The sequence below is a fragment of the Coffea arabica genome, chromosome 2e (genome assembly GCF_036785885.1).
Source record: "Coffea arabica cultivar ET-39 chromosome 2e, Coffea Arabica ET-39 HiFi, whole genome shotgun sequence".
NCBI lineage: Eukaryota > Viridiplantae > Streptophyta > Magnoliopsida > Gentianales > Rubiaceae > Coffea > Coffea arabica.
The window spans coordinates 9,868,523-9,891,015 of record NC_092313.1 but is presented as its reverse complement, the minus strand read 5'-3'; the positions used below and the strand labels follow the sequence as shown (position 1 = coordinate 9,891,015).

At 37.3% G+C, this 22,493-nt stretch overlaps 2 protein-coding genes and 3 long non-coding RNA genes across 9 annotated transcripts; 3 read left to right on the top strand and 2 right to left on the bottom strand.

Moving 5' to 3' along the window:
• The first annotated feature begins 1,056 nt into the window (after window positions 1–1,056).
• LOC113725836 (homeobox-leucine zipper protein PROTODERMAL FACTOR 2-like) lies at window positions 1,057–6,943 on the top strand. Of its 3 annotated transcripts, XM_072078832.1 has the most exons (13): window positions 1,057–1,194; window positions 1,952–2,049; window positions 2,419–2,677; window positions 2,789–2,906; window positions 3,327–3,515; window positions 3,622–4,059; window positions 4,144–4,245; window positions 4,365–4,565; window positions 4,650–4,824; window positions 4,926–5,197; window positions 5,748–5,843; window positions 5,952–6,343; window positions 6,586–6,943. In XM_072078832.1, exons 3-12 carry the CDS (start codon window positions 2,457–2,459, stop codon window positions 6,321–6,323), a joined length of 2,184 nt encoding a protein of 727 aa, XP_071934933.1. In that variant the 5' UTR covers window positions 1,057–1,194; window positions 1,952–2,049; window positions 2,419–2,456; the 3' UTR covers window positions 6,324–6,343; window positions 6,586–6,943. The 3 variants fall into 3 exon arrangements, with proteins under 3 accessions (XP_071934933.1, XP_071934934.1, XP_071934935.1); XM_072078833.1 differs by lacking the exon at window positions 1,952–2,049 and having other exon boundaries at window positions 1,059–1,194; XM_072078834.1 differs by lacking the exon at window positions 1,057–1,194 and having other exon boundaries at window positions 1,768–2,049.
• Window positions 6,944–10,283: 3,340 nt separating this feature from the next.
• Window positions 10,284–11,847, bottom strand: LOC113733475 (uncharacterized). 2 transcript variants are annotated; one of them, XR_003459008.2, is made up of 3 exons: window positions 11,089–11,847; window positions 10,526–10,672; window positions 10,284–10,437 (listed from the first exon to the last, which is right to left on the bottom strand). It is a non-coding gene; the product is annotated as an uncharacterized lncRNA (long non-coding RNA). The 2 variants fall into 2 exon arrangements; XR_003459009.2 differs by having other exon boundaries at window positions 11,094–11,771.
• On the top strand, window positions 11,657–12,191 carry LOC140036635 (uncharacterized). Its single transcript, XR_011840196.1, has 2 exons — window positions 11,657–11,782; window positions 12,014–12,191. It is a non-coding gene; the product is annotated as an uncharacterized lncRNA (long non-coding RNA).
• A 3,774-nt stretch (window positions 12,192–15,965) lies between these two features.
• Window positions 15,966–18,472, bottom strand: LOC113730822 (uncharacterized). Of its 2 annotated transcripts, none has more exons than XR_011840195.1 (2): window positions 18,331–18,472; window positions 15,966–16,217 (listed from the first exon to the last, which is right to left on the bottom strand). It is a non-coding gene; the product is annotated as an uncharacterized lncRNA (long non-coding RNA). The 2 variants fall into 2 exon arrangements; XR_003458409.2 differs by having other exon boundaries at window positions 15,966–16,823; window positions 18,331–18,454.
• Window positions 16,791–21,318, top strand: LOC113725834 (tryptophan synthase beta chain 1-like). Its single transcript, XM_072078831.1, has 5 exons — window positions 16,791–17,183; window positions 17,294–17,650; window positions 18,451–18,884; window positions 18,987–19,081; window positions 19,401–21,318. Exons 1-5 carry the CDS (start codon window positions 16,791–16,793, stop codon window positions 19,580–19,582), a joined length of 1,461 nt encoding a protein of 486 aa, XP_071934932.1. The 3' UTR covers window positions 19,583–21,318.
• Window positions 21,319–22,493: the final 1,175 nt, after the last annotated feature.

Sequence of the window (22,493 nt, the reverse complement as noted above, 5' to 3'; positions counted from 1 at the left end):
AAACATGGCATGCAAGTAAAGAACTAAACAACCAAAATCAAACATGGAATCTCCAATCCCTTTTTTTTTAAAAAAAAAACTCTTTCCACCTTCCCCTCTCGCGGTTACTCTTCTCCTGCAGATGATAGACTACTTGCAAGGTGGTGAGGAACTAACCAATAACCATAACTGTAAAAACTTGATCATAATCAGTACTAGGAATACCAGAAAGATGTTTTTTTTCATGAAGATGAGAAGCAATGAAAATGTGCACACAGATTTGTAAATATGAAATGCAGGTACAATCTGCTGAAATGTAATTGCAAGGGACCGGTGAAATACAGAAACTGCCTCAGCCAGCAACAGCGGCTCCAGCCTGAGAACAGGTAAATATATAATATGGGGGTCCAGAATTAGAGTCCTGGAAGATTTGAGTTGTGCTGCTGCTGCTGCTGCTGCTGCTTGAAATTGCTTGTATGGTTTCTGCGGTGCATGTGTAGTTAAGATTGCCATAAGTTGTTTCACCACACCCTTCTCTTCTCTATAGACCAAAAATTTAAACATGAAAAACAAAACCATTTCTGATTTCTCCAATACAATTCAACAACCAAACCTCTTTACTCTCTCTCCTCAGCAATAACATTAACACCTCCTCACTCACTCCTCACCACCCCAGCCTTAAATGCTAACGCACCCTCTCTATACGCTCTGCAATAACTCCTTACTGCCACATCTTCTCCACCTGTACCCCAGCCCCTCCACAAATCACCCTTTCTCCCTTCCTCTCCTTCTTTCTTTCCCCTAGTCACCTTCTTACCCTCCCCAAAGCCCTATGGATTCTCTCTCCCTTTCTTTTTCATTATTTCGACCTTGTTTTCTTCTCTCTCATCATCCTCAGTATTCTTCTTAAATTCTATTCACAAGAAACTCATTCATTATTATTCACTCACAATCAATCCTGAAAACTACTCCTCTCCAGTCCACAGTCCCTAGTCCAGTCCAGCCTCCAAATTTTGGTTTTCTGGCGACCCTTTTAGCCTCAAAACCAGATCTGACCCTACTCGTTTTTGGAAAACCCTAAAATCTCAAAAGTGCTCAATCCTTCAGACAAAACCAGCAAGCAACTGTATGGCGCCACTAAACTATGCAACAAGAAAACAAGCAAAAACCCTTTATTCCTAAGCTTCGCTTGTTCAGGATTACAGCATCTCCGAGGTGAGTAGACTTTATTCTCCATTGACTTCTTGTTGATGTTGTACTTGTAGTAGTAAACTACTGCCTAGTTTTGTTTTTGTCCGTTATGTTTCGGCACAAGGAAAGAGGGGGAGAGAGAAAGAGAGAGATAAGAAGGAACAAAGAAGTCAAGGGAGTAGACTTCCCATTTCCCACCACCGAGATATTCGTGGGGCGTTATTATTTTTTTTGCTCTTACATTAATTTCTTTTCAGGATAGTTTGATGCCAGTGTCAAAACTCAAGGGCCAGTTCACAGTTTGTCAACTCTTTGCTGCCAAAATTTCTGATTTTGGTCTTTTGGCACCACGTAGTATATGGAGTAGTAAAAAGGACAGAAAGGATAAAAAAATCCAAAAACAAAAGAAAGGCAGAAAGAACAGAAGTCTTACTTAGCTAAGAAACAGTAGTAATCATTTCTGGCCTCCTGTCGTTTATATCTATGTTAATACCATATTAGTGGTTTGGATTTGCTTAGTCGACTTTCTTACTCATATGCACTTCACTGCCAAAGAGAATCTATTAAACTGAACGCACTTTCCTTCTGCCAAAAAGTAGAGTAAACGTCATCATCACACACTAACGCAGTCCAAGAAGAGAGAAAAAAAGTCGAAAAAAAAAAGAAATGGGATTTGTACCTTTTAGCTTTTAGGGTTCGTCTGTCGGTTTACTTAGAGATTTACGCTGCTCCGAGGTCCTCATGGTTGAGGGTATAAAACCATGAAACTCTAAACTCGCAGGTGGGAAATTTTCAGCAAGTCACCTAACGACCACCATGTTAAAAAGGAAGCAAGAAGGCTGTAGATTTAAGACTTCTTCAGAGCTGAATTATTTTGAGGTATGGGATTAGAATCAGATTTATGTTTTACCTTCCATTATTGAGTGGAACTTTCGTCTACCCTTTTCTTCTTTAGCCAGTTTTTACTGAGAATTGATGACGATCCAGTTCACCTAAAGTCTCTTCATTTCATCCTTCTGCTTTTTTGGCTGTCCCTTGCGTTACATTTTAACCCTTCTGTTGTTTATGTTTTTTTGTGAACCTTTTCATTTCTAGTCTTTCTTTTTAGTTTTAAGTGGCTTTATGATTTGATTAGATCATGATCTAGGGTAGAAAAAAAGCATCTTTAAGGTGGGTTTTCCAGTTTATGGTTTCTTGTACATGATGCTGTTACTTGTTAGCGATTTAACTTCTAATTTTTTGGGGCAGACTGGAAACCATTAACCCTAAGAAAAGGGGTCAGCAAGATGTTTCAACCAAACATGTTTGATAGTCACCATCACTTACTCGAGATGACTCATAAAACACCTGAAAATGAGATGGATATGATAAGAGATGATGAATTTGAGAGCAAATCTGGGACTGATATCATGGAAGCCGCTTCTGGAGACGACCAAGACCCTAACCAACGCCCCAAAAAGAAGCGGTATCATCGCCACACTCAGCATCAAATCCAGGAAATGGAATCGTAAGCTTTTGGCTTCTGCTTTGGGTTGTGAGCTGTTCCTTTCTTTTTCTTTCATAAGAATCCCTTTTGGGACGAATATACTTCGATTGATCACATAAGTTTGTGTTACAGTTTCTTTAAAGAATGCCCACATCCAGATGATAAACAAAGGAAGGAGCTTGGTCGTCGACTAGGATTAGAGCCCTTACAAGTCAAATTTTGGTTTCAAAACAAGCGCACGCAAATGAAGGTAACATAAGCTGCATTTTCCAGCAGTTATAACCACTTGAGGTTATAATATGATCATATATTCCATTTGACGTTTAAGAACTGTAGTAACTTAGAAAGGGGGGAGGTAATACCCTTGCGTTGTGGTGGAGTCCCAAAGGTTTGAGACTATCTTTTATTCAGATACAACTTGTCATTTAAAATTCTAATGGTTGAATGTTGTTAATTATGAAATGCCTTAGACGTACACTCATTTAATTTATGGGGTGCATTTAATAATTCAGGGTGTAAATAATGTATAGAAGAGGAGTGTACGTGGTTTTATAACAGCTTTACCAATGTATTTATGTATACATATATTAGTTAAATTTGACGAAATTTAGCTGCGGCTTAAGGTTTATAAAGTCAGCTATATCTGTCGATGACTAGTGATCCTTTGCAGGCTCAACACGAACGCCATGAGAACACACAATTGAGGACTGAAAATGAGAAGCTTCGTGCAGAGAACATCCGCTACAAAGAGGCTCTTAGTAATGCTACGTGTCCCAACTGTGGTGGACCAGCTGCCATTGGCGAAATGTCATTTGATGAGCAGCATTTAAGGATTGAAAATGCTCGCCTAAGGGAAGAGGTAGTAGACCATAAGTGGGAAAAAACAGGCGATGAATGTAGTTAACTTTTCTGTTTCAATTAATAATGACTGCACTCAACTGACCTGTAATTTGCTTGGTCTCCAGATTGATAGGATATCCGGAATTGCTGCTAAGTATGTTGGCAAACCTATGCTCTCGTATCCTCATCTTCCCCCAGGAGCATCTCGTTCACTTGATCTTGGAGTGGGAAATTACGGGGCACAGTCGGGCATGATTGGGGAGATTTATGGGGCTGGTGACCTTCTGAGGTCAGTATCAGGCCCTACTGAAGCTGACAAGCCAATGGTCATCGAGTTGGCTGTTGCAGCAATGGAGGAACTAGTGAGAATGGCTCAGGCTGGAGAACCTCTGTGGGTTCCTAGCGGTGATAACTCAACTGAGACTCTAAGCGAGGATGAGTATGTAAGGGCCTTCCCTAGAGGAATTGGACCAAAACCGTTGGGATTGAAATCTGAAGCTTCAAGAGAGTCTGCTGTTGTTATCATGAACCATATTAACCTGGTTGAAATTCTGATGGATGTGGTAGGATTTTCTTCAAACTGATAATATTTACTTTTCTTGGTTTTTACATAAAATATCATTCATTATTCAATTTGCCTTTTTCAGAATCAATGGTCAAATGTGTTCTCCAGCATTGTTTCGAGAGCATTGACCTTGGAGGTCTTGTCAACTGGTGTAGCAGGCAATTATAATGGGGCTCTCCAAGTGGTACATGCCTGAATCTTTCACTTGAGTTTCCACCTATAATCTTTACATGAATCAATATTTTGTGGCCAATATGTTGCATATAAAAGTAGTGGACATGCCTAATATCCCCTTTGTTTCAGATGACCGCAGAGTTTCAGGTCCCTACACCTCTTGTTCCAACTCGTGAGAACTACTTTGTGAGATACTGTAAACAACATGCTGATGGAACTTGGGCTGTTGTTGACGTTTCTTTGGACAATCTGCGCCCTACTTCAGTGTCAAGATGCAGAAGAAGGCCTTCTGGTTGTTTGATTCAAGAATTGCCTAATGGCTACTCAAAGGTTTATTTGCTATCACTTTTTAGTACTATCAGTCACTGCATTGGTTAATCACAGCAATAAAAATTAATCTTTCAGCTTTTATAGGTTATGTGGGTTGAACATGTTGAGATTGATGACAGAGCCGTTCACAGCATATATAGAGCACTAGTTAATTCAGGCCTTGCTTTTGGGGCAAAACGTTGGGTGGCAACACTAGATCGGCAATGTGAACGACTTGCAAGTGCAATGGCTAATAACATTCCAGCGGGAGATGTTGGGGGTAAATGAAAGACATACTATGTGCACCACTCCGTGATTTAAGTTTTAAGTTATGCTATGTTTTCTAGAGTATTTAGTTGCTAATGATATGACTTTCTGCAGTCATCACAACTCCAGAAGGCAGAAAAAGTATGCTAAAACTGGCTGAGAGAATGGTTATGAGCTTCTGCGCGGGTGTTGGTGCTTCAACTGCACATACATGGACAACTTTGTCAGGGAGCGGTGCTGATGATGTGAGGGTCATGACTAGAAAAAGTATGGATGATCCAGGAAGACCTCCCGGGATTGTTCTAAGTGCTGCAACTTCATTTTGGTTACCAGTTCTTCCTAAAAGAGTTTTTGATTTTCTTCGCGATGAGAACTCCAGAAGTGAGGTATCATCCTGTTTTAATCAATGTGAAACACTTCATAAAATTGTTCCTATCCCATCTTTGACAATATTAGTGGGACAAAGGGAGTAGTAAATGATAGACACCAGAAATGTAAAAAGGACCCTTAATGCATTCTTTATTCATTTGTTTCTCCTGATATATGTCTTCCTTCTCTTCAATCACCATAATTAACATCCTATTGTCATTGGATTAGATTCTGGAAACACAATCCGCACCAACAGTATAGCAGTATGCATTTGCATATGTTAGTAGCATCAGATAAAAGTAGATTTTATGGCCAGCCTTACAGTGGTATAATTCATTTTCAGGCTGGAGTTATAAGTAGTGACTACAAATGATTTACATGTAATGCAAATGAATGAATGGCTTTTAAATTAGTACAGTGATTAGAAAGAATTCCTAAGCTCCAGACGTGTGCTATTAGACAAATTTATTAGCTTTCTAATGTAATATGCATGTCATGTGGATGATGGTAATATTTTTTGTACCTGATAGAGTACGTAACTGATTGACATTTTTGCTGTACCTACAGTGGGATATCCTTTCAAATGGTGGCCTAGTTCAAGAAATGGCACATATTGCAAATGGCCGGGATCCAGGCAACTCCGTGTCATTATTGCGTGTGAATGTAAGCCCTAAATTCTGCAGTATGTTTTGGTTGAAATTTTAATTGAAAATCATCCTTTTTGAAAAGGGTTAAAGATATACCCCTACTGACTGGCCAAAAATGTTGCAGAGTGCAAATTCAAGCCAAAGCAATATGCTTATATTGCAAGAGAGTAGCACTGATTCAACAGGCTCCTATGTTATTTATGCTCCCGTTGACATTGTTGCCATGAACGTGGTCTTGAGTGGTGGAGATCCTGACTATGTTGCTCTCCTACCATCTGGTTTTGCTATCCTTCCTGACGGACCTATGAATCAAGGAGGAGGAGCAGGAATTTCTGAGGTTGGCTCTGGTGGAACTCTCCTAACTGTTGCATTTCAGATATTAGTTGATTCAGTTCCAACAGCAAAACTTTCTCTCGGATCAGTGGCAACTGTTAATAGCCTTATCAAGTGCACAGTTGAAAGGATTAAAGCAGCATTATCATGTGATAAGGCATGATCCTAAAGCATTTAGGCAAGGTAAGCCTTCTTGAAATTTACCTTTCATAGCACTTGATAACTTTCTTGCAGCTAGATGAGTTAGTTCAGATTGTATAGTCTTAAAAAATGCAGGATGTAGGAATAGTGCCTTGATCACATAACTTTAGAGTATACTAATAAAAGACTCAAAGCAGTCAATCACAACACTTTATCCACTGCTACTTTCCCTCAAATTTGTAGTGAAGGGTGAAACTGAATCTATATTTGTGTTTGTACTTCAGAAGACTAGAGGGAAAGAAGGATGAGCTTAGCTTTGGATTCTGGGAGCTATGGAGAAGAGTCAAGAACGCACCACTTGCAATCCTTGCCGTGTGGTGTTTGCAAGAAATGAGAAAAGCATTTCACCACCCTGCAAGGGTAAAAGGTTCGGGTATTGACTTGGCCTATCAATGATTCAAGTAGACAGAAACCTTCTTTCGGAGCAACAATACTCCCATTTTGCCTGTGTTTTTGTTTTAGTATTAGTAGGGATAGGCCTTCCTACTTATATGTACGTGTTTTAAGAAGATGTTTAAGTAGCTTTCTGAATGCTAACAGACCATGGTTTGCTTGTCTATCAAAACTATGCTCTTTATATCATTAGCTTGTAGTCTATTTATCATTTTCATCATGCTGACAAGGGGGGAGAGAGAGAGAGAGAGAGAGAGAGCCACAAGTTCACAATCCACCAATGATGACTTAAACCTTGAAGCTAGTTAGTGATGGGCTAACCTCTGATATATCTGTGTCAAACCATTTCTTCATATTCGTTATCTCCAGAAAAAAATATCTTTAAAAAAATTGGCTAACACTAAAGCAAAAGAGGAGAAGTGAGATGGATTATCTAGATAGGAAAAAGGGTTAAGAGTTCGAAGAGCTACGATCTATGTATCGGGTTCTTCCGAGATCCAACACCATAAGACTTTCATTCTTTTTTTCCCCCATCTCTTTCTCTCGATACATAAAGGACATGAATATTAAGGTGGGGATTCTGTATTAAATGGTTGTCTTTTTCATTGTGAGATTCAACTGTGGAATAAAAGAGGAACGGTTGTCATTAGGTGTAATGAAGTATGAAATGCAAGGCAAGGTTATAACTTCCACAAAAAGATGCCTTTTGCACAACAAAAAGCTTGCCAGTTGTGTGATTGCATTCGATGAAACAAAATTTTCAAAGAATCCTTAAAATGTTAGAAATCATGCTCATTTTTCATCCACAACCATGCAATAAGTAATTCAGCGACAATTCACTATTTTTTTTTCCAAATTAAAGTTCAATAATTCTAATTTAACTCCGTTTCTTGGCATGTTGCAAATCCATTATCTGCATCTTCTAAAAGTCAAAGCATAAATTATGCGAACATTTGTCGGACCCCCATTGCAATGACAACACAAGACAATTCTAGCACCTGACCGTGTAGATTGTCCTATTCTGCTGGTCTGTCCAAGAAATTCTGAAAAAAGACATCAGGACTCAGTTCATACAGAGTAGAAGAAAGAAAGAAGTCTATGGTCACACTAATCACCTATCAATGTCCCAGCACGTATCTGCGAGAAAAATTAGCTAGCCAAGTGCGAAATGCATCATTTCCTAACAAGTTATGCTTCAGGATCAACATCGGTGTCGACAGGTAGACTATTTGAAGCCAATAAGTAACCAACTGAGCTAGCTCAATTGGCCACAGGAAGGGACTTTTGTTCCTCCTTGGGTGTTGGGTGTGGGTAAGGGATTCGAAATCTCTTGCCAGCATTTGCTGTTTAGGATTTCTTGAAACGTTTGTTGAGATAATTTAGTTCCCTCCGAGTTTTCAATAGCTTAGTTGGATCCAACCCCAACCAACCGTATCCCTCTTCCCTATTCCCCCTAATATATGATCAGTTATCAAAATGTTGTACTCAAAAAAAAAAAAAAAAAAAAGGCAATAGGTAACAGGATAGGTGGAATATTGATGGCACTTTATTTTCTGTTAATGACACTCAATTTTCTTCAAGTACTTTGGAAAAGTATACAAAGAAAATGGAGTGTCATTAACAATTAATACTCATAAGATAAACTCACTTCACACAATGAAGTGAAGTTTTACTTTTAAGCCAATGTAAGCTGCACAGTTATACGTGAGTATTTTTTAAAACTCCATTATGATTTTTTGGACATTACGAAATATTTGTGACAACATATCACATCGGGGTGTAAATGCGTCTGACTATCAGAATTGGAAGCACAACCGTATTAAACGTTTTATGAATTTGAAAACCAACACATGTTCTCAAGTTTCAACCTACTGCCAACAACAATTAGCTTCTGCCTACTGACCTTCCATATACTACTTAGTTGTAGACCCTTTATGCATGTAATTTAATGTAAACGTCTAATTAATAAGAATATGGTGTATCTATGAATATTCAGTGTGCTTCTACAAGCAGAATGTGATCTGTAAATGACACAGCTCTGTTTTTTTAACGACACAAACTTTGTAAATGACAACGAAGTCCAACTTAATTGGTAACACGCTTTATAGTGACTAATAGGTTCCTGATTCGAGTAATCAACAAGGTAGGTGAGGTTTCACAATTCATCAACTTAAAAATAAAAATGACAAAATGGAGTGCATGTGTGAACAGAAAACTTGACAAAAACATAATGATCAAGCGTTCAGAAATCAAAATTGAATTAATCAAAATCAAGCTCTGATTACCACCATAGGCTTCCTTGTTCTAAAAACCAGTTGGTGTAGAATAGCTAATGGATTATGGAAAAGCCAAAGAAAAGATTTTACATTGCCACTGACCAATAGGATGTTACGGGCCTGAGCTTGCATTCAAGTGAAAGCAAAAAGGAAATGATTGTAAGAATATCTGAATTTTCTTCCCTCTAAATTGAGACTGCATGCTTGGTGGATGGGACGAAGGTGTATCAGTTGAGAAATTCAGCAATCAAATGGTGTCATAACACCAAGCATTAGCGTGACTGCATTTTCTAAAACAGATTTCAAAGTATGTGCAATAGGCAGTACATGAGACAGTAATTTGGTCAAAAGAAGAAGTGAATATATAACCTCATATTTCTGTATCTTCTTGTAGAAAAATCAAGGAAAAGCATGACGCGTATAGTGTTGTGGAAGCTGATTAAACAAGCACCATGAATCAGATGCTACATGTACTATCGCTGAATTCTGGAACAGAAGCACAGCAGGGTGGACTAAAAACAGTCTTTGGTGCCAGAACATTTGACAGATTTTACGATAACAACTCCTTAAAAATTCACTCTCTCTTGTGAGAAGTCATCTCAAATCTGAACCTTTCATGCATAAAGCGGTCACAGAAGAAATAGTTTAAGAAATGAAAAAAAGATGGTGGTTGAAGGCTGTTGTGCTTTAAATAAACCCATAAGAATAACAGATGAAATAGCTAGGTAGGTGTGCTTTAGAGTGCATCAGATACAAGTGTACAAAAATTGGTTAGATTTCTTTGAATTCTGCTTTACATTCTCTTAAAAGGAGCAGGTCAGATTACAGACTATATATATTCAAGCACGATATAGAGAAACTGGGGACAGCAAAGGAAGCTACTACTAGTTCTTGAGTTTTCTTCTTTGCCTCAAGAGTTAGGGTGCCAAAGTTGTACTAATGTCCTCGTTAATTAAGTTGAACATGTCAAATTCTATTCAGTTAATTTGCTGCACCACATCTGATTAGTCTTTTGACACTATACAAACGCAGCAAATCACATTATTAATTAAACAAATTTTATTAGTTCCAGTTCTCTAATACGGCTGACATCATGTTCATTTTCATGATAATTCTTAATTTGTATTTCCAATTGTTGAGGATAAGTCTTTGCCCCCCAAAAAAGATATCAGAAACTATGACAGGAAAAGGTAATGCTTTTATGAATCTAATGCGTTTGATTTTCCTCAAAGTATAAGATATATGCAAGCATGTGAGATTAATTTTACCCCTTGCCAATATATTCAACAACTCAATTCAAAGTTAATCCGTTCAATGAGTTCTTGAAGTCATTACAGAAACCTCAGGCCCCCACCTAAGGTATATGCATGCATGCTGAACGCACTTGTGCCAAATAACACGCGATGCCTGCAATGTGCCAAGACTATGTTAATAACAATTACACGAGAAAAATATATTATAACAAGGAAATTGCGTATCAATTAGGACAAATTACATTTTAGCCTCCTGTGGTTTTCGCAAAAATCACATAACCCCCATGATTCAAAAAGCTATATATAAACTCCATGTGATTTGGATTGAAGTGTCAAATAGACGGAAAGCACCCACCATGACGTTTCGTAGGTAAAATGTCCAAATTACCCTGATATAAATACAAAAAGGAAGCAGATGAAGTCAGATTTTTCCAATTTTTCCTTGCATCTTTGTCGTGAGAAAGAGAGAGAAAAACATCACCGAGAATGAAGGAGAGAAAATTTAATCTAGAAAATTAAAACCATAGATCTACCATTGAATATCAAAAAGTAGATGTGAAAGAGTATCACAAAAGCTATTGTTGTGTCCGGTAAGTTTTTCGACATCAGTTTAGCATATGAGATGGAACTTGAGCATTTTGAATAGAAGCTGTCGGGCTTTGGGAATTTAATAAATCAGTGATTATAATGCTTAAGCGTTGATTAATTTAAGATTTTGCTGCTTTGGGACAACCTGTACTAGCAGTAGAAGGTAAAGAAGGAAGAGGATGATGAAAAGGACGGAAAAATGGAGGGTTGGCACCACCTTACCAATCCAACCGATGGTGGGCTGTGGGAAAGCAAGCAGATGCAGGTGGTACACGTAATTCTTCCTGCCCACAAATTCTGGTCTACCGAAACTTAGCAATATGACATCACTACCTTATTATTTGCAATTTGCCCAAATTACAGCCGATCTCAAACTTGCGAAGTACACTACTTGAGAAAGGTTACTTTAAAAAGGAAAAGAAAATGAAAAGAAGCCAGCTTCAATGTTGTTCGAATTATAATCGGAATTGCGTCATTGTCTGGTTAGATCTAAAATCCAGCACAGACGAGAGAGGTGGGTGGTGGCCTAAGCGGCTTTGCCTAACCTATTTGAAATTATGATGGTTACATGGCCGCCGCCCCTGTGGTGCTGAAGCTGACTCATGACGGCCCTGCTGATGCAAATTACACGTCTTACTACTGCTAGCGAAAGCTTTTCCGGCCACCACCGCTTTTGATTTTTTCTCAATGGATATGTTCTGGGCTTTCTGGTTTGGTTTCTCCGTTAAATGTATTGCCTTCACCAACATTCAATGGAAAGTCAACTACAAAGCTCTTTCGGTTGATGAAAAGAGACGAGGAGCAGAGATCTAGGCTTTATTTATTGGGTGCGATAAAATGGTCAGGGTCATATGGGAATGTTTCTTATTGTTACCAGTTGTTGAAGCCCGTTTAATCCACGAATCGTCACGGTGAGTGTTTTCTGTCTATTTGACACTTCAACCCAAACTACAGTGAATTTATGTATAACTTTTTAAATTATGGGGGGTAATGTAATTTTTGCGAGAATCACGTGAAGCTAAAATATAATTTGCCCTATTAATTAAGAAAAATCAACTGTCGTTTACCTTTTGGAATTATCAAGCAACTGCTTTTCCCCACTAAATCATTGCAATTTTGGCATATTAATTTCGGTGGATAAGGTGGTGGTCTGGTAGCCCAAATGGATTGATAACATCGAAGCGATAATGGGCCACAGATTTGTGGCTGCGCCTTAGCGTCTGTTGAGTCTCCGTCTTGCCTCGCTTAGGGATGCAATCATGTGCAAGAATGGGAAGTCCCGCCACTCTGATGGGGAATTAGGGAGACGATCCATCAAAATCCGAAATACAATATATATCATTTTTTTTCTTTTTATTTTTGGTATTGTTCCAAGATTAATCCATTGTTGCAAAACCCAAATACAATGTATCCTTTTCTGTGCCTTGTGGCATTTTCTGGCAACAACATCTTCACCCTTTCTCTCCGTTATTGCAGTTTTTGGTAATATTTGAAAGGAAGGTACACCTAGAATTTGTTTACTTCCTTCAACATAATTTTGATTCACTTAGAAAGCAAAAGGATAAATTATTCATTTGACTCTTTATTGATATAGATAATGTTAATGTCCCTAATAGACACTAGTTAACTAGTGATTAAGAATTAAATTTGGAAAGTATTTTTATATAATTTTTTTTTCTCTTTTAATAGAGAAGCACTGGGATTTAAAAAGAGAAGAAGGTGAAGAGGGAATAGAATGTTGGTCCTCTAAATTCTCGAATTTCAACGTTAATCATTAGATCAAAAGTATTTATATACAAGTATTCAAGCTCCAAGTTTTTATCTTTTTCTGGGATGCGCATGATGTTGTGAAACCTCTCTCGACAATAGACTTGGTGGGGTAACTCATCATAGAAATCTTGCAATGTGATGGCATTAGGCTTGCTTTCGTATTGGAAACAAAAGAAAAAAGGCAAAGAAGAAAAAAAAAAAAACAAAGTAAATGGTAGACATTACAATTCAATAAATTACAGCTAAACTCACAGATTATGATCATGATCTGAGACTTGAATTTAATATTTCTAATTCCTGAGATCTAAATCTTAATTATCAGATTAAAGGCTCTATCTATATTTTATTACTAGTGAATAGATCTTAATTGGGATATTTGTTGGAATTTTAACCCACATGATTTGAACAACACAAATTAGTCAAGGCACAGGAAAGATGAAGAAAATAAAGCGGCTGTAAAAAGGAAGGAAACCAGAATCACCACCTTTGTTTTGGAGGCAACCCAAATCTACCTTGTATATAAAAAGAAAGAGAGGTTACTGTAGCAACCTCTTTTTTTTTCAAGTGTATAGTGTCTTATTTTGACAAGTGTCAGTTTCTTATTGTAGTTGAATTTTTTCTCCACCATTTTTTTTATTAGTCAAAAGTCATAAATATCTCTCCTTCCAATTCTTCTTTTTTTCCTTTTTCTGTCTTTACTTTTAACCTTCATCTCCCCTTTCAAATTTTTTCTTTATAATTAATTATACTAAGATTATTTTCTTACTATTTTTTTAGATAATTATTATTGACCTGGAGAGGTGTCGCAATAATCAACTGATTTATATTGTCACTTCTTATTCCATCAATTTTAACTTTGAGTAAATCCTATATATACTGACAGTATATACACTATCACCGTTTGATTCATGACATGTGTGCAAAAGTTAAATTTTAAATTCAAATTTTGCATGGTTGTCATTCATCCAACGCTGACAGTGTGTACACTGTCAGTGTAGGAAAGATTAATCCTTTAACCTTTTAATTAAGTATTTTGCTTTTTCTTTTTCTTTTTTCCTTCATCCTAATTCTCTGCCTTTCCTCATTCCGCTCAATCAATGCATTTTTTCCTTTTTCCTCTATAAGTAATTGAATGTATGTTTTTCTTGCACGGGAATGGATATTTCTTTTATTCCATTGTTCCAAAATCAAATCATGATCATCTTTTTGTTTAGGAGAAATATAGACTATAGACTATTTACCTCCACTACTCCTACTGTCTGGTATATTTCATTTTCTTTTTATTCCTATTCTTCCCTTGTTTCACATTCCCAAATATGGACTTAACTTTTTTTTATTAACTGTATTTTATTTAGCCTTTATCATTTTTCTTTTTTTTGCCTCTTTATTCTGTTACCTTGGTGTATTTATTTATTTTGGCTTGATTTCCTTGATATTGATTGAGCTTTCCATTATTTTGATTCTGCAAATCGATTTTCCTTTTCTGCGGTTTGTCTTAAATCTAAATGCAAAATTTATTTTTTGCAATTCTAATGTTTTAGTTCCTTTTTAATGCATAATTGAATCTTGCACTTCCTTTACTAGTTCTTGGTGTGTTGAATTTTTGTACCCTTTTTATGCATTGAAAAGCCTTTCATTCAACTTTCTTGCAAGTTTTATTGTGAATTTGTAGGATAGAAATTTTTACATGATGGTGGTATCTTGTTTGAAAAAGAAATAATGGTGAAATTTTATGCATTTGTAATTATAATGGCATGATACTTGAGTTTTATGAAGTATATATCATTTATGTTAGTATTGAACTGGTTTTACATTTCTCATGTGTTTGGTTTTTGAATTCTTTGCTGTTGTTTGTCCATACAATATAGTATATGTCTCCATTGCATCACAATAAGCAAGTTGGAGCAAACTTTTGAAACATTCCACTATATATAAACTTTTTTAGACTCATTTTTTGACAATTATAATTTCTTTTTATTTGAAAGCAAATTATAGTGTAATAAATTTTAACCATAATTTTATAGATGGGCCTAGACTTTGCTTGCATAGTCCGGTTACTTCTAGAATTAGTATAACACAAAACCTCACCTCAACATGACGGTATAGGACACGTATATAGCAAAACTAATATTCCGTTTAATAAAACTGAATCTGAATTCTGAAATCTGAATACTGAAATAATTCACTTCTAAAGTCCGTACGCCAGGAAGTGCAAGGAGTTAAGTGCTGTGTGGAACTAAGTGCCACGTTTGATGGGGGCCACCTCTAAAACTTATGGAACTAAGTGCCACGTCAGGCGATGGCCATCTCTAGAGTCCAAGTATGACCAAGCAGTGCCACCTCTCTTCTTGGTGGTGGATTGAGGTGTCAAGGAGTTTGGTTCCTATTGGATCATATGTGCCATGAATTTGACAGGGAGTCCAATAAATGTTAGATCAAGAAGCCAAGAATTGGCAAGAATTCAAAATCCAATTTGGATGTTGAAAAAGAGTAGGGCCACAATTTGAAGAAAAGGTGATCTTAAGTGTTAAGATGGGCTTGTATTGAGTATTGAAAGTGAGCTCGAAGAAGAAAGAAAAGGCGGTTATTATGTAAGTAAGGGTCTGAAACCTAAAAGTTTAACCTTTTGGATCAGAATTGGGTTCTTAACTTATATATTAGACTCTTTGATAGATGCTCTTAAGATATTTCTCCTTAATAAGTGGTATCAGAACTTCTGGTTGCGATACGAGTTTTGCGATGACATAAAATTTAAAAGATGAGAAAAATGAGATATCTCACAAGGAGTTTGATGGGGACCATCTCTAGAACCTACGGAACTAAGTGTCACGTTGAGTCGGGGGTCACCTCTAGAGCCGGTATAGGCCACCTCTAAAATTCGAATATGACCAAGTGGACAGTCTGAATTCTGAGAGATTTTGCAAGGACATAAAGTCGTAAAGATGGGAAGAATGAGGTATGTCACATCAGAAAGAGTAAGTGGAAAGGAATTGGTTTAAGAATTTGGGCTCATGGGCTACTTTGTAATTTGGATTAACCATTTTAAACTAATGAATTTCAGTCCAAAAATTACTTGGATTAACTCTTGGACTCGGATCGTAACATAAGTCATAGCCATCAGATCAAAATAAAAAATCCAAGAAATTGAACTGAGCATCAGAAAAAGGGATAAATTTAGAAACCTCCTCTGAAGTTAATTATCTTGTAATTATTTTAGGCCCAATCAATAATTAAAAAATGATATTAGGAGAGAGAAAATAATATGATTTCATCATTGTCCCTCATCTACTACATTATTTAATTAATTTAATACCAACCCACACATTAGAAAAAAATACTAAAATTTGCTGTTTATCATTAAGATCAAATCACATATAACATCAAAATAGTATATCAATCAAAAGCCAAGGAAATTGTTGAATTGGTCCAATTGGTCCCAAGCAGCAGTAGGTTTAGTTGATAAGGCAAGCCATCCATCCACGCACAGGTTTGGTATTTATCTCATGGTCGGCAGCATGCATTAGATCTAGACACGGACTGGTAGGTCCTCGTTCTCGTCAAGAAAAGCTCTCAGTTCTGGGAAAGAAAGCAACAGGTCATGACAAAGTTCATTGGATTGAGCTAGCTAGCTTTTTTAGTTTAAATCTGGGAAAGAAAGATAATGGACCAAAGTTCATTTGATTGGAACTGCTAGCCACTTTTTTATTTTTTATTTTTTTGGCAAACATAATTTTCAAGAGCACTCGTGGCCAATATAATATATCCACATCCAACATAATATATCTAGGAAAACCCAACTTTGCATGTTTCAAACGAGTGACAACTAATATGCTAATCCTCGTCCTACAGGTGGCCAATTACAAATCGCATTATATAGGCGTCAAAGTCGTACAAAAGCAGAGTATTAGGATCTCTGGTCGGTTGATGTTGCTAATAATCACATGGAACTCGCGTACCACGTAACATCAACAAGGCAAACGAAGCATGAAATATCTCATTTAATAAGAAAGGGAGGCCCGCCTGGTGTTTGCAGTTGAAATCGGTATTTATAAGTGCTCCACCAAGGAGTCCAAAACCATGCAAACTAGTGGCAGTGGAACGAATTTCTCCTCTTCTTTTGAGCAAAAGAATACACCCCTTATAAACTAGATGATCATGGCATCCAGTCCTCGGAATGTTTTCCTACAAGGTGGAAATACAACAGAATTTAGTGAACCAGTACTGAAGTTGAGAAGACTACCCTTTAGTGCCCCATTAGGATCACCATATATAAAGGCTGCTGACCGTCCCCGTGCCCCTATTTCTTGCTCGGCAGTAGCTGATAAAATGCCAGCAACAGTTGGGGGTGCACTTGACTCCAATTCCCTAACTACTAGACGGTTAATGACTCAGACATTCATTGACCAAGCTGAACTGATGACAGTTTCTAGTACAGGAAAATTCGGACGGTTTGGGGGAAAGTTTGTGCCCGAGACGTTAATATCTTGTTTGAGCAAGCTTGAAGCCGAATTCATCTTGGCTTTGCATGACGAAAATTTTCAGGTTTGTCCGGTACTGTCTATGAATGGTGTATACAAGTTTTAGTGTTTGAGCTAGAATAATGTAATAATGAATACTAGATTTTTATTTTTTTTTTTCTGTTTTACTTTCAGGAAGAGCTTGCAACAGCATTGAGGGATTATGTGGGCCGAGAAAGTCCGCTGTATTTTGCTAAGAGGCTGACAGACTATTACAAAAACAGTGAAGGAAAAGGGCCAGAGATTTATTTGAAAAGGGAGGATCTTGTGCATACAGGAGCTCACAAGATCAATAATGCCATAGCACAAGCAATGCTTGCAAAGCGAATAGGCAGGAAAAGAATAGTGGCAGCCACCGGCGCCGGTCAGCATGGTGTTGCCACAGCTGCTGCATGTGCTAAACTTTCTCTTGAGTGCACGATATTCATGGGAAGTGCAGACGTTGGAAGACAGGGGGCGAATGTGCTGCTGATAAAAAATCTTGGTGCTCAGGTACGGAAATACCATGTCCACTCGAATTGCCTCCACCCCCACAAATTACACGTCTTCTTTGCAGTGATTCATTTTTAGTCATGTTTGTTGTATGAAACTAATAAGGTTACAAAAGAAAAGGGAAAAAAAAAAGTAGTCTAAACTAGAGAGCATTTCATATATATATATATATATTGGTTTTAAATGTCATTTTCTGGGGTATATAAAACCTACTAGTATTATCGACGGAAATGAGTATATTTGGCTGGAAACCGCTAAAAAGGATGAGATAACAGGGACGTCATTATCAATTCTATATTTAGGAGTACACGTAGAATCAGTCAAAGTTTCCTTTTGGTATACTAAAACAAAGATATACAAATATTAAAAGTGTGTTTGGAATGAAGATTAGTTTGGAATTTTTTTTTAAATAACATTTTGGTACTTTTTTTGATGTGACATATTGAGATAAAAAGGGTAAATGGGATGATAAAAATGTGAATAAAAAACACGTCTTTGATGCAAGTAGTAAAAAAAAAAAAATTATAAAGCATCAGCTGTACTCTTTCATGATTTCATCCTAGACCTTTTAACTAAAAACTGCATTGTAATTGTCCTCAAACAAACAAACCAAATGTTCTTACTAGTAATTTTTTTTTTTATTCATCGATTTGTGTAAAATGGAACAAATAAACACATACCTTTTCAGAATTAATTTGACTTGTTTGTACTTGAGCGTGAAAGATTTTTAGCACGAACAGCCAGTTCTCATAATAGGACAGCAAGCCAAACCTGATATATCCATGTGCATAAACCTACAGGTTAAAGTTGTGGATGGAAGCTTCAAGGATGCAATGTCTGAAGCAATCCGGAACTGGGTAGGAGATCTGGAGACGAGCTATTTCTTGTCGGGCACTGCCGTAGGGCCTCACCCCTGTCCAACCATCGTTCGCGAATTCCAATCTGTAATTGGAAAAGAAACCAGAAAACAGGCAGAAGAAAAGTGGGGTGGCAAGCCAGATGTGCTGGTGGCCTGTGTAGGGAGTGGATCAAATGCACTGGGGATGTTCCATGAATTTATTAGAGATGAAGATGTGAGATTGATTGGAGTTGAGGCAGCTGGGGTTGGATTAGATTCAGGTGCACATTCAGCAACCTTGGCTAGAGGAGATGTAGGTGTTTACCACGGGAGCATGAGCTACTTGTTGCAAGATGAGGAAGGCCAAATTATTGGACCACATTCCATTGGAGTAGGGTAAGATTCCTCACAACACTTGATATTTCATATTTGTTGCGCTGACTTTATGTGCGGTTCATATTCAAGTGCTAATCCAATTGTCAAAATTCGAATTTGCAGCTTGGAATATCCAGGAGTCAGCCCAGAATTGAGCTTTCTCAAGGACAATGGACGTGCTGAATTTTACGCAGTCACGGATGATGAAGCTTTAGATGGTAATATCGATCTTATTATAGAGTAGCAATAATTCGGATTATGATTTTATATCTATCTATTTACATTTGAGTTAATATTATATACAGTATCATGGTTAAATATATACGATACACGGTAAAAAAGTGTTCAATTTCAAATTTTAATTCAAACGAATTATCGTGCATCCAACGATGATAATACACACACACATATATACACACATACACCGTTAGTTAGTATATAGATTAGAACATTAATTTTTTTTTACGTTTCGTTATGCATTTATATTTGATTACAGAACTGATCAATCACTTGCGTGTCGAATTGACTGGTTTGCAGCTTATCGAAGACTTTGTCAATTAGAAGGAATATTCCCCGCCTTGGAAGCTTCTCATGCACTTGCTTATCTCGAAAAACTTTGTCCCGGTTTAGAAGACGGAGCCAAGGTGGTCGTTAATTGCAGCGGCCGTGGAGACAAAGATGCTGCAACAGTCTATAAGCATAACGAAGAACGGGTGTGAGCCACAAATATATGGCTCAATTTCTCTAGTTTAAATCCAAAACAGAAATCTTCGTGATCAAATACTTGACAAAATATGTCAAAATATATGCAGATCATACGTGGAAAGTTAGTTGACTGGTTCAATAGATAGAAAATAAAAAAAAGTACGGATACAAAATGGCATTGAGCAAAATCTTTGTGAACTATTGATGCCATTAACCCAATAACTTAGGCTTCGCTTGGATTAGCTGTGTTTTGGGAGTGTTTTTGAAATATATTATGATTTAAAATTTTAATGAATACTTTTAAAATTTTATAAAACCTTATAGCCACCCACCACCACCCTTTTCCTTCTTCTCTCCTCCCTCCTTCTTCCTCCTCACTCTTGCCTCCTTTATACTAGTGTTTCTTTTTCCATTTTTTTCCATTTTTATATAGCAATTTCAAAGGTTCATGAGAGCGAGCAACTGTTTGACATTTTCACAAAGCTAATGGCCACAGAAACAATCAGCAAATTGCAAAGTAAAGGGGGGAATGGGAATAATTAGTAAATGGTAATTTTATTTTTTTTTATCTAGAAATGTCTAACCTACAAAAATCTAGTTTTAAGTCTTTAAAGACAAATTTGAGGACTATCCAAACAAAGATGAAAATAATTAGAAGGGTAAAAAACCTCAGCGGCCACTAAACTATTTGTCAGATCATGTTTTGGCCATCAAACTATTTTTCGTCAATAATTGACCACTAAATAACTTAATCAGTAAATCCGTGACCATTTAGTCGATAATTACTCTTAATCTATGAAATTAGCAGTACACGTGGCAAAATACGAAGGTAATTTTATCTAACAACTATGCGACCGTATTCTCCTTTTAATTTCTTTCCTCAAACAATCACCGAATGGAAAATTATATGGAGGAAAAAATAGACTCAATTGGGAGCCCCAAATCTTCAGCCCCAAATCCAAGAAGCCGAAGAAGAAGACAAGAATGTCGAGGCGCTCTGCTAAACCTAGATGCTTCTGCAAATTAATAGCAACGATGAAGACCTCATGGACAAATTGGAACCCAGCAAGAAGATATGTGGTCTGCCCAGGAGAGGTAAGATTTTTTCTGGAAATGATGCCTTTATCAGAAGAAGAGTGAGCTCTGAAAGCCATCTTGCGGAGAAGCTCCCAGCCTTCGTGTGGGTTAAGAAATCTCATCCGGTGAATGAATCCTTTGTCGTCGGCTGATGAAGAAGCAATCTTGTCTGCAACTCCGACATCCCGAGTGGTGAGCAGCACTCTGCTGGCGGTTGGTTTTTGAGACAAAAGTGCAATGCGGAGGCACTCCCAAGCATCGGCAGAGCAGACATCATCCAAAACAATCAAGAATCTCTTGGACTGCAGGAACTGGTAAAGTTTCTGAGCCAAGTCCAAATCTGAAAATGGGGCCATATCATCCTTGGCTCGGCAGACATGTTGCAGCAGCAAATCTTCCAAAATTTTTCTGGTGCGGAAGTCCTTCCCCACCATAGCCCAAACAAAGCAATCAAAATGGCGGCCACTTAAAACCTCCCATCTTGCTTTACTGTCTAATCCACTAAAAATTACCCGGCACTTTTGCTACGGGTACTTAGATGAGAGTGGAGAAGATGGGCTGCTTCATGGACAAAGCTCCAACCATCCAACCCATCGACATGGTTGTAACTTGTAAGCAATGTTTTACTAAAACCCAACCCGGATTGGGACCGACCAGTTTTATTTCTAGTCCAGGCAAAGCCCTCAAACCCAATGGAAGCAGAAGAACAGTTCTGTATTTTGATTGAAATTTCAATCGGGTCAGCTGCAATGATTCGTTCGGGTCATATTTAACTCTAATTCAACACAAAATCTTGCAAATTTTGCTAACTAATCTCATTAAATGACATGCTACATTTAATTCTTGATAATCAGAATGCATGATTTCCCTGATTAGATAAAACATTTATTGCTTTGTCACAATCCTCTCTCTCCCCCCTAATAATGTTTTTGCTCTCTATCATATTTTCTACGTCATTGCCTTTTATTTCTTTCGTACCTATCTTACAAATTCCTACTTTTTATTTAAATTTTGATTATTTACCAAATTTTATTTACTTGCATCGTCAACAAATTTTTCAACTACCTTTTTGTATCATATACATCACATTAAAAATGTGCTATAGAAGTTTTTTAAAAAGTTATAGTGGCTACCAAAAAGGGGATTAAGTCCCTCTTTAGACTATAAATCGAGGGTTTGAACCCCACCTGTCCTGCAGTAAAAAAAATCTAAAGAAAGTGACTAAACACTCCTTTGATCTAGTTGGACCCGTAAACCTACTAGCCCCTTGTACAGTTTCTTTAGACTCCCCCTCTTTGTAGAATAAGATAGATTATGGATCGTTATAACAACAACAAAAAATCTCAAATAATGTACTATCCAAACACAAATCATTTTAAGTTTATGAGTCATATAAATGAAAAGCAACTTTCCATCCATTTGAATGTCCTTTTCAAAACAGGCAAAGCCATGCTAACTGGTTAAATGGGGTGACCAGAGCCATTTAATGGAAGACTACCAGTGTGACATAATTAGACGAGTGCCATAAATCTTTCCTAGAGAACGCGGCCGGCAATCAGTTTTCTATCACATTAGTCTTTTTGTTCTTTTTTCAAGCTAGTATTACTGTAAACATTTTGTTTACCTCTTGCCATTAAGTCAGATCTTTTTATACCTGTTATATTTTGGTTAAACCTTCAAATAACCCTATCTACGCCAATATTGTGCCAAATTAAAAAAGAAACAAGGCAGAGACCAAGTATCATACATTCTGGCAAGACAAACACAAGAATGGCTGTGGTATCCTCCATCCAATCCCGCTTCTACTGCAACAGCCTAGAGGAGTTTGAGGGCTCCCCCAACCTCCTC